Here is a 12,019-nt window from a genome sequence, read left to right on the forward strand (position 1 = left end):
AAAAATTAAGAAGAATTTATGACTAATTAAAAGAAGAGTTAGGTAAAAAAAAAAAAAAAAAGATTCAAAGTCAAAACTATCAGTCCTGAAAACAGATTCTACTTGGAATTCATGACAAGAAATTGGTTTTAAGAAAATGATCTGTTTTGTGGAGCCTGGATGGCTAAGTGGGTTGAGCCTCTGCCTTTGGCTCAGGTCATGATCTCAGGGTCCTGGGATAGAGCTCCGCATCAGGCTCTCTGCTTGGCAGGGAGTCTGCTTCCCCCATTTCTTCTGCCCGCCTCTCTGCCTATTTGTGATCTCTCTCTCTCTTTGTCAAATAAATAAATAAATATTTTAAAAAAGGAAAGAAAGAAAATGATCTGTTTCAGACACACTAAATGACCCATGTGAAGAAAGAAATTGCTGGAAATGTCTAGAAGCAATGTACAATTACACAAAAATTGAGATTAATGTCAGAACTAAGGAAAAATTAGTCACCTACATGGCTCATGTGGGTATAAAATATGGGGAGTGCCTGGGAGCAGAGGCAAGGGGCATGGGCGAAAGCAAGACCTCATTGCTCACCAACTGAGAACTGACCTGATGTGAGCCTAAAGGCAGTGAGAAACCCTAAGCAGCTCACTAATAGATATGTAAAACTTGACATCCATCCATTCTCATGTAAGCCCCATGACTGCCAAAAAGCAACCAGGTGACAGAAAGAGACTAGGGCTTGAAGGACCTCCCTTGGAGGGTGGCCACGTCACAGGAAGCATGAACTCTGGGTTTGGGTGAGAAATCAGGGCTCAAATCCCAGTTCTGTGTCTTAAAAGCTCTTGAAACAGATCCTTTACCTCTTTGGTTAGGTTTATTCCCAGGTATCTTATGGTTCTTGGTGCTATAGTAAATGGAATCGATTCTCTAATTTCCCTTTCTGTATTTTCATTGTTAGTGTATAAGAAAGCCACTGATTTCTGCACATTGACTTTGTATCCTGCCACGCTGCTGAATTGCTGTATGAGTTCTAGTAGTTTGGGGGTGGAGTCTTTTGGGTTTTCCATATAAAGAATCATGTCATCTGCGAAGAGAGAGAGTTTGACTTCTTCATTACCAATTTGGATACCTTTTATTTCTCTCTGTTGTCTGATTGCTGTTGCTAGGACTTCTAATACTATGTTGAACAAGAGTGGTGAAAGTGGGCATCCTTGTCTTGTTCCTGATCTCAATGGGAAGGCTGCAAGCTTTTTCCCATTGAGGATGATATTTGCTGTGGGTCTTTTATAGTTAGATTTGATGAGGTTCAGGAATGTTCCCTCTATCCCTATACTTTGAAGCATTTTAATCAGGAACGGATGTTGGATTTTGTCAAATGCTTTTTCTGCATCGATTGAGAGGACCATGTGGTTCTTCTCTCTTCTCATATTAATTTGTTGTATCACATTGATTGATTTGCGAATGTTGAACCATCCTTGTAGCCCAGGGATGAATCCCACCTGATCATGGTGAATAATCTTTTTAATGTGCTGTTGGATCCTGTTGGCTAGGATCTTGTTGAGAATCTTAGCATCCATATTCATCAGTGATATTGGTCTAAAATTCTCCTTTTTGGTAGGGTCCTTGCCTGGTTTGGGGATCAGGGTAATGCTGGCTTCATAGAAAGAGTCTGGAAGTTTTCCTTCTGCTTCAATTTTTTGAAACAGCTTCAGGAGAATAGGTGCTATTTCTTCTTGGAAGGTTTGGTAGAATTCCCCAGGGAATCCGTCAGGTCCTGGGCTCTTGTTTTTTGGGAGGTTTTTGATCACTGCTTCAATCTCGCTACTAGATATCGGTCAATTCAGGTTGTCAATTTCTTCCTGGTTCAATTTTGGGAGTTTATAGTTTTCCAGGAATGCATCCATTTCATCTAGGTTGCTTAGCTTATTGGCATATAACTGTTCGTAATAACTTCTGATGATTGTTTCTACTTCCTTGGCGTTAGTTGTGATCTCTCCCTTTTCATTCATAATTTTATGAATTTGGGCTTTCTCTCTTTTCTTTTGGATTAGTGTGGCCAGTGGCTTATCGATCTTATTGACTCTTTCAAAAAACCAGCTTCTAGTTTCATTGATACGTTCTACTGTATCTCTGGTTTCTACCTCATTGATCTCAGCTCTAATCTTGATGATTTCCCTTCTTATGTGTGGAGTTGGTTTGATTTGTTGTTGATTCTCCAGTTCAATCAAAAGCTTCTGCACAGCAAAGGAAACAGTCAAAAAAACAAAGAGGCAACCCACGGAATGGGAGAAGATATTTGCAAATGACAGTACAGACAAAAGGTTGATATCCAGGATCTATAATGAACTCCTCAAACTCAACCCACACGAAACAGACAAACACATCAAAAAATGGGCAGAAGATATGAACAGACACTTCTCCAATCAAGACATACAAATGGCTATCAGACACATGAAAAAATGCTCATCATCATTAGCCCTCAGGGAGATTCAAATTAAAACCACATTGAGATATCACCTTACACCAGTTAGAATGGCCAAAATTAACAAAACAGGAAACAACATGTGTTGGAGAGGATGTGGAGAAAGGGGAACCCTCTTACACTGTTGGTGGGAATGCAAGTTGGTGCAGCCTCTTTGGAGAACAGTGTGTAGATTCCTCAAGAAATTAAAAATAGAGCTTCCCTATGACCCTGCAATTGCACTCCTGGGTATTTACCCCAAAGACACAGATGTCGTGAAAAGAAGGGTCATCTGTACCCCAATGTTTATAGCAGCAATGGCCACGGTCGCCAAACTGTGGAAAGAACCAAGATGCCTTCAACAGATGAATGGATAAGGAAGATGTGGTCCATATACACTATGGAGTATTATGCCTCCATCAGAAAGGATGAATACCCAACTTTTGTAGCAACATGGACGGGACTGGAAGAGATTATGCTGAGTGAAATAAGTCAAGCAGAGAGAGTCAGTTATCATATGGTTTCACTTATTTGTGGAGCATAACAAATAGCATGGAGGACATGGGGAGTTAGAGAGGAGAAGGGAGTTGGGGGAAATTGGAAGGGGAGGTGAATCATGAGAGACTATGGACTCTGAAAAACAATCTGAGGGGTTTGAAGTGGCGGGGCAGGTGGGAAGTTGGGGTACCAGGTGGTGGGTATTATAGAGGGCACGGATTGCATGGAGCACTCTGTGTGGTGCAAAAATAATGAATACTGTTATGCTGAGAATAAAAAAATAAATTAAAAAAAAAAAAAAGCTCTTGAAACAAGGTATTAACCTCCCTGAACACCAGCCTCCCTATTTATAAAATTGTGGAGTATAACCAATAAATGAGCAATTTCTAACTGGTAAACATTATCATCATTAGGGCAAAGAGACTTATTTATACCAAAATGGTAACACAGAACTCTAAATAGGTTAAGAATTCAAAAGCAAATAAGCCAAACAGAGAAAGACAAATGCTGTATGGTATCCCATGTGAAATCATAGAGAAAAAAAGAAAAAAGCCAATTTCATAGAAACAACAGAATGGTGGTTGCCATGGGCTGGGGGAAAGGGAATGGGGAGATGAAGGTCAAAGGATAGAAACCCTCAGTTCTAAGACGAATAAGTTCTGAGGAGCAGCATACGACATGGTGACTACAGTAATAATACAGTGGTGTACACTGACAGCAAATGTTGCTGAGAGCAATTCTTAAGCATTCTCAGCACACACACCCACACAGAGTTAACTATGTCAGGTGATGGGCGTGCTACCATCTTGATCTTGCTATGTATATATATAAAATCATCACACTGTACATTTTAAGTATATATTCTTATGTTTTTTAATTATTCATCAATAAGGTTAAAAAATTATTCAACAGCAACTAATATTTATAAAACACCTACCATCAGGTACTGCTCTGGGTCCCTGGAATATGAAGAACAAAAAGATTGTAGGGAGTTGTGTGGAAGGTGCCAGGCTCTAGGGAAGAAAAGGCAAGGTAGGCAGAAGAAAGCAATGTTGTGGGGAAGGGAGGCTGCAGTTGCGGGGAAGGGAAGCTGCAGCACACACTACAGCAGATCTCACAGAACAGAGACCGAAGGAGGCTCAAAATGAGCCATGTGGCTCTTCTGGGAAAGAGCACTGCTAAAAGCACCAGCAGAGGAGATACACCAGAGAGGAGAGTACCTGGGCACAGTCACAGAAGAGCAAGCAGGCTAGTGAGCTGGGGCAGGAATGACACAGAGGAGAAGGCATGAAAAAGGTGAAAGAACTCCAGTTCATACAGGAACTTGAGGCTGTAAGGACTGTTGCTCTAACTATAAGAAAAAAGTGGAGCCATTAAAGGGCAGAGAGGGAGTAGACCTGGCGTCTTTCAGAAGAATTACTGACTGCTACATGGTAAACAACCATGGAAAAGACAGGGCAGGAGCAGAGCTGTGGCCAGCCAGTCCTTGAACTCAGAGATGGCAGCTCAAGTCTGGGTACCTTTCTGACAGATGAGCATGCATTGTGAGAGAAAGAGAAGTGAACAATCCTAGGTTTCTGGCCGAGCATGTGGGAAGTCAGGGATACGGCCACCTGAGATGGAGAAGGCTGGAGAAGGGAAGTTCAGAAGTTCATTTGGAGACACATGGAGGTGAAATATCCAGTAGCTGGTCAGACCAGATCAGCACATCCAGCGGGTCCAGGCCAGGATTTAAATATGTAAGTCTTTAGCATGTAAATCCCAACTGAAGGCATGAAACTAGAGAAGATCATCAAAGAAGGACAGGACCTCCTCCCGGCTGGGTGGCCTCCACCATTAAGTTAAAGAGGAGGAAAAAGACAAAGAGGACAAGGCAAGGCATCAATCAGTTAAGGGGAAAACCCAGAGCATCAGGTATCCATCCTGTGAGTCAAACGGAGTCAAACGAACGAAATCGCTGGTGAGGAGTCCCACGCTGCTGACAGGCAAGTCACATGAGGACCACAAGCTCCCCCATCAGGGAGAGACTGGAAACTGCAATAGGGGCAGTTTCAAAGAAGTGGTGCGGAGGGAAGCATGTTGTAGACAAAACAGGAGTTGAGATCAAAGACAGTGAAACAGACAACACTTTCAAGGAGTTTTGCTACAAAGAAACATGGTTGTGACCGAAGGAGTATGGGGGCAAGAGAGATTATAAGAAGTAACAGCAAGTGGGTACACTGATGGCAAGATTCAGCAGAGTGGAAATGGATGGTTTTAGAGAAACAAGAAATGCTGGAGCAGGGCTGTAGGTGGTGAAGGGGTGAGATCTGGTACATAAGCAGGGCTTCCCCATAAGCATGGACCTTCTCCCCATTAAATTTTTCATCCAGCTAAACCAAATGTTATGGGCACAAAGATGAAGGAGGTAGGAAATGCCAGGCCTATAGTTTTGCCAACAAAATTTGATGGCTTAAGAAAAAGGGAATAAAGAATACACTTATAGAAATGACTAGAGTAACTGTCTCTGGGGTTTAAGGACATAGGAAGGTGAGGGAAACCAATGAATTGGAAGGTCCTAAAGGGGTCAAAAGAATAGAATCATAGAGGGAATGACAAATATTAATATATTTGGTCAAAAGGAATAGAAAACAGGATTTAAAGTAACAGCTAGAAGGAATATGTGTGAAGAAGAGAAAGAGAAGGGGTCAGGATAAAAAAAGATATGCAGAAGATAAAGTCAAAAGAAACTATTATTGATGGAATTTGAAGGTGGAAAAAGTTTAGACCTCTTTTTATCGCAGGTGTGAATGGGTAAAAAGTCAGAAGAAAAGGCAGATTTAGTAGGAATAAGGTAAGTTAAATTTGAAACATCCAAAAAGAGCTAACCAGCTCACTACAATAGCACCTCATAGATCGTGGACCCTCAAATACCTTCTGAATGAAGAAACAGATACACATGTTGGAAACTCAGCAGAGATCTGACTGAACATCAATGTGTAAATGGTCAATGAAAAGTCACTGCATAAAAACTGGAATAATGTTACATGATTAAGATAAAAGAATCAGTGTAAACTCATGACTTCAGAAAGTCATCACCCTTCCCCAGCTATGCACTGTGACAGGAACCAACAGCAAGGATACCACTGCCATTGACCACCAATCCTCATATGACTCCTTAGTAATAAGACAATAGGGCTCCCTAGATAGTGGCTGATTCCAGATCTGGGGTAGGCTGAAGAAAAACAAAAGCAAAAACCAGGTTATCTGAAATAACCAGTTGTTAGAGAAAGCAGGGATAATTTCAACCATCTAAGGGCAAGGGCAAAGCTGAAGGACAAGGAAGCTGATGTACATATAGGGCTCCCACTGGCCAAACTGGGGCCACTTCATTATCAAAAAGGAGATTTTTGTAATAAATTAGAGTAACTTGAGTCTGTAAAAGGCCATAAATCAATAATGATGAATATAAATTCCAGGAAGACAGAAATGTCTTCTTCATCAACAATTCCCCAATGCTCATCATAAAGGGTTCTCAAATCAATGTGCTGAAAGAATGAACACCCAAAAGAAAAGAGTTAGTATTTTCAAAAACTATAATATAAAAGAAGGTTCAATATACCATCTCTATTCTTTTAATGATTTAGTAAGTAGAAGAGTAGCAATAAATATAGGTTTGTTTTTATTACATATATATTTCTTAAAGTCATACTTGCATAGTGTAAGAAAAAGAGGAAGTGTAACAAAAACAGAAAGAAATAATGAATACCCATGGCCACACACAATAATCAAGTCTGGAAAGGGTCTAATGCTTAAGTCAACACTATCAAAGTACAAAGAGTGTTCAGGAATGATTTCCAAAACTATGAAATAGATTGTTAATGTCTAACATACTAGATTCAATAAACTGAGCATTAAACAAAAACATAACGGGATATGTTTCTTCCCACAAAAATAAATAAATAGATTTAAAGACCCTAGTTGACATGGCATGTTATAACTTAAGTTTGGGTTTACAGATGGGCTTTCTCAAGGAAGGTATACTACATGAGAGGGGAGAAAGCAGAGACTGAAACTAAAAAATTCTAGTATTTACTTTTATTTATTTTTTTTTTTTAAGTAGGCTCCACACCCAGTATGGAGCCCAATGCAGGACTTTGAACTCACAACCCTGAGATCAAGACCTGAGCTGAGATCAACAGCTGGATGCTTAACCAACTGAGCCACCCAGGCGCCCCAAAAATACTAGTATCTAAAATATGGAAGAGTTTGTACTTTATACCATGAGCAATGGAGAGATTTTTTTTTTCCAATTTATTTATTTTCAGAAAAACATTATTCATTATTTTTTCACCACACCCAGTGCTCCATGCAAGCCGTGCCCTCTATAATACCCACCACCTGGTACCCCAACCTCCCACCCCCCCGCCACTTCAAACCCCTCAGATTGTTTTTCAGAGTCCATAGTCTCAATGGAGAGACTTTTAAAATTTTTTCTTTGGTAAACTGAAGTTTTACTTGTTTGTTTTTTAAGATTTTACTTATTTATTTGAGAGAGAGAGAATAAGCAAGAGCAAGCAGAGCAAGGGGAAGGGGCAGAGGGAGAAGCAGACTCCCTGCTGAGCAGGGAAGCCTGACGAGGGCTCAATCCCAGGACTCCAGGATCATGACATGAGCCGAAGGCAGATGCTTAACTGACTGAACCACCCAGGCACCAATGAAGTATTACTTGTAATGAAATTCAGTATGTCCGTGTTTTCTTTGTACTTAGTCCTTTGTGTCCTCTTAGAAATCTTTGCATACGTCAATGTCACAAATACATTCACCTATTTTTTTTCTAGAAAGTTGACTTTTAGCTAGAAATTAGTTATTTTTATTTATTTAAAGATTTATTTACTTTTATTTTAGAGAGAGAGTGAAAGAGAACAGGGGGGGAGGGACAGGGAAATGAAGAGAGAAACTAGAATGTACTCCATGCAAAGTACGGAGCCTGATGGAGCTCAATCTCAGGACCTGAGCCAAAACCAAGAGTCCAGATGCTTAAATGACTGAGCCACCCAGGTGCCCCTGCGGTAGTTATTTTGAACTACTACATTCCTCTGATTATGTCCATTCTAACTTTGAAATGAAGAGGACTGATTACTTGGCCTATCAGTTGATAAGTTTTAAAATTAAACACCCAGTTAGTATAGGGCATTAAATTTGTATAAATGACTGGAAGTAACAGTATTTGGTGTAAGGGGTGCCAATCAGATCAACACAACATGATGCTGGTGAATTTCCAACTCTTGGTTTCTTAATTCATCCATGGAATTACTGTAGTCTGGTTTTTGTTTTTTTTTTTTTGGAAGCCTCTACTAAGAAAAGAACTGATATACCTTGTTCTTTAAAAGTCAGACTACAAAAAATGTTCCTCATGCCGTCTCAGGCTGATAACTTACTGAGTCAATGGATGATTAATAAATTGATACCCAGGGGCCCCTGGGTGGCTCAGCTAGTTAAGCATCTGACTCTGGATTTCAGATCAGATCACGTTCTCAGGGTCCTGAAATCGAGCCCCACGTTGGGCTCCACACTCAGCAGGGAGTCTGCTTAAGGAATTGCTTCCTATCCCTCTGCCCCCTCCCTGCTCTCAAATAAATAAATAAATCTTTTTTAAAAAATGTTTTAAAAAACTGACACCCCATTTCTCTTTGACACATCACTCTGATATTCCTACAAACTCTGATATTCCAGGGCCCGAGGGAGGAGAGCCAAGGGACAGCCCTCCTACTGTGTGCCCCACAGCACTGGAACAAACATATCACGTAAGTCTAACATAAAGAACTGGCATACCTGTATTTCTTCACGTTCTTTTTTATCTGGAAAACTTCTTGCAACTGTAGTATACTTTTCAAAAACTTTGCGTTCCTTTTGTAGCTTCCTCATTTCCTCCTTTTTAAACTCTTCTATTCGAGCCAATTCTTTTGCTTTCTGTTGTTCAAAGTCAGTAATTTCTTTCCTAAAATGACCAAACCACGTTATCATTTGAAGGGACCATCTTAATGGAGTAATCCACATGTCATATGAAATGGAACATCAGTGACAGCCTGGAATGGAGGAGCTGCTGGTCTTCGTGAATCCATCTTCAACCCATAGTACTGAAATAACTGTCAGTTAACTCCATAAAGCATCCCTCCAACAAATATTCAGTGAGCACCTACTATGAATCAAGCACTATCCCGGGTACTGGAGAAACCAGTGAAAAAATAAATACCCTTAGTCCCATGGAGCTTTTCATTCTAATGGAAGAGGCAGACAATAACAAGATAAATAAAATATATGGCATATTAGAAGGAGAAAAATAATGCAAAGAATAAGGGTAGGAAGTATCAAGGAGATTGAAATTATGGATGAGGTCATCTTGCTGAGATAATATTTTACGTAAAACCTGAAGGAACTGAGAAAACAGCCATAAGGATATCTGAACAAAACAGTTCAGAAAGAGGGAACATCACATGCAAAAGCCCTGAGGTAGAAATATGCCTGATATGGTCAAAGATTACAGGAGGCCAGGGTGGATAAAACAAAGTTGAAACAGAAAAGTAGGAAAAGGTATCAAAAAATAAAACAGAGAGCCAAATGAATTAGGGTCTAATAGACCAGTGTGAGGACTTGGTGTCTTAGCTTAGGAGAATATTGATCAGAGGAACTATCATAACCCAGGTGTATTTTGATGTTCTGTTAAGAGCATAGGGAAAAGGACATATCAAGATGGTAGAACAGGAGGTCCCAGCTCACATCTCTTTACACAAAAAACAAGCTGACAACCATACACAGAAAAAAGTACTTTTGTGGGAGCTCTACCATCCAGATAAGAGGTTGAGAAACCCCAAGCCCATCTGCCAAACCCATCTGTGTCCCTGGTAACAGGCCCACAGACCTCAGTCATGACTATAAAATGTGAAACAGTTCTGTCACATGGCTCTAGCCTGGCTGTATCGTGGTACTGGAGGCAGTCCTGCTCACCCAGGGGCCCAGCAGGAGGATGCTCAAAAACCTGGCAGGAGTCACACCCATTCTCATCCCTGGTAACAGACCCACTGTCTGCACACTAACAGCAGACCTGGAAGCAGCCCCATGACTAGCTTCAGCACTGCTGGACTGTAGTCGTACAAGCAATCCTGTCCAACTGGGGATCTAGTAGGAACTACATCCACCATGCCCCTGTTAAGAGACCCACCAATATGCCTGGGTGGCTCAGTTGGTTAAGCGACTCAGGTCATGATCCTGGAATCCCAGAACTGAGTTCCGTGTGGAGCTCCCTACTCAGTAGGGAGTCTGCTTCTCCTTCTGACCCTCCCCTGTCTTGTGCTCTCTCTCTCATTCTCTCAAATAAACAAATAAAATCTTGAAGAAAAAAAAGAGAGAGAGAGACCCACCAATTATGGACTCCAGTATAGACCCAGCAAGAGCCACACTACAATCCCATTCAACTGTGATCCTAGAATCTAGCCACCAGTCCAGGGATCCAGTTGGAATAGGTCTTTACCTGCCAAAACTGGTCTTTAAAGAAAGAGTTTTCTGCCCTTTCAAATGCAAAAATGTCAACACAAGGCTACATTAGAATCAGGCAAATGTGGCACCACCAATGGAAACTAATAAAGTTTCAGCAATCAATCCCAAAGAAATGCAGATCTAATAATTGCCTGATAAAGAATTCAAATTAACTATTTTAAAGCAGCTCAGCAAACTACGAGAGAACACAGATAAACAACTCAACAAAATCAGCAATACACGAAAGAAAACAAGATGCTCAACAAAGAGATAGAAATCATTTTTTAAAAACCACAGTTATTAAAAACTAAATAAATAAATAAAACTTTAAAAAGAGGGGGCACCTGGCTGGCTCAGTCAGGGGAGCATGTGACTCTCAGGTTTCATGAGTGTGAGCCCCATGTGGGGTGTAGAGATTACTTAAAAATAAATAAATAAAACTTAAAAACCAGAAATTCTGGAGCTGAAGAATACAATCAATAAAGTGAAAAAAATACAATAGAGAGCTTCAACAACAGACTTAGTCAAGAAGAAGAAAGAATCTGACTCAAAGACGTGTAATTTGAGGTCAGTTAGAGGAAAAAAAAAAGAAAAAGAATGAACAAGAATGAAGAAAGCCCATGAGATCCAATACATTCATTGTGGAAGTCTCAGAAGGAAAAAACACAAAATCAACAAACCCCTACTAGACCTAAGAAAGAGAGAAAACTCAAATAAAATCATAAAGAGGACACTTTACTATAGATGCCCCCAGAAATAAAAAAGATCATATTGTGAGCAATAATATTCCCAAAACTGGATAATCTAGAAGAAACAGATAAATTCCTAGAAATACACAACCTACCAAAACTGAATCGAGAAGAACCAGAAAGCCTGAACAGAACAATAATGAGGAAATTGAATCAGTAATCAAAAACTCCCAAGAAAGAATAGTTCAGGACCAGATAGCTTCACAAGTAAATTCCAGCAAATATTCAAAAAATAATTAATACCCATTCTGCCTAAACTCTTCCAAAAAAGGGAAGAAATACTTTCAAACGCATTTCATGAGGGGAGTCACTTGGATACCAAAGCCAGACAATGACACCACAAGAAAACTATGGGACAATCCCTGATGCAAACATATATAAAAATCCTCAATAAATACTAGCAAACCAAATCCAACAGCACTTTAAAAGGATTTACACCATGACCTAGTGGGATTCATCCCTGGAAGTGAAGGCTGGCTCAACATATCAAATCAGTTAATGTGATGTAAACTGGTGTAACCACTCAGTATGGTGGTTCCTCAAAAAATTAAGTATAGAATTGCCATATGACCCAGCAATTCCACCCCTGGGTATATACCCAAAAGAACTAACAACCTGAACAGGTATTTACACACCAACGTTAATAGCATTATTCACGATAACCAAAAGGTAGAAACAACCCAAATGTCCAACGACAAGCCAAGAAATACCAAGGACTGACAGAGTAAATTCCGGTTGTTTTAAGCCACTTAGTTTGTGTAGACAGTTGATCCTTGAACGACATGGGTTTGAACTACATGGATCCATTTACATACAAATT

The 12,019-nt window shown here is 40.2% G+C and overlaps 1 protein-coding gene across 3 annotated transcripts in view; it reads right to left on the reverse strand.

The window, feature by feature from the left end:
- Positions 1-12,019, reverse strand: part of CENPJ (centromere protein J) — an 85,288-nt gene that overhangs the window by 41,293 nt on the left and 31,976 nt on the right. For all 3 annotated transcript variants that reach the window (XM_044249369.1, XM_044249368.1, XM_044249367.1), the window contains one exon: positions 8,750-8,915. In XM_044249369.1, coding sequence (XP_044105304.1) covers positions 8,750-8,915 — 166 coding nt within the window. The remainder of the gene's footprint in view (positions 1-8,749; positions 8,916-12,019) is intronic.

This window comes from Neovison vison, chromosome 5, assembly GCF_020171115.1.
Source record: "Neovison vison isolate M4711 chromosome 5, ASM_NN_V1, whole genome shotgun sequence".
Lineage (NCBI taxonomy): Eukaryota > Metazoa > Chordata > Mammalia > Carnivora > Mustelidae > Neogale > Neogale vison.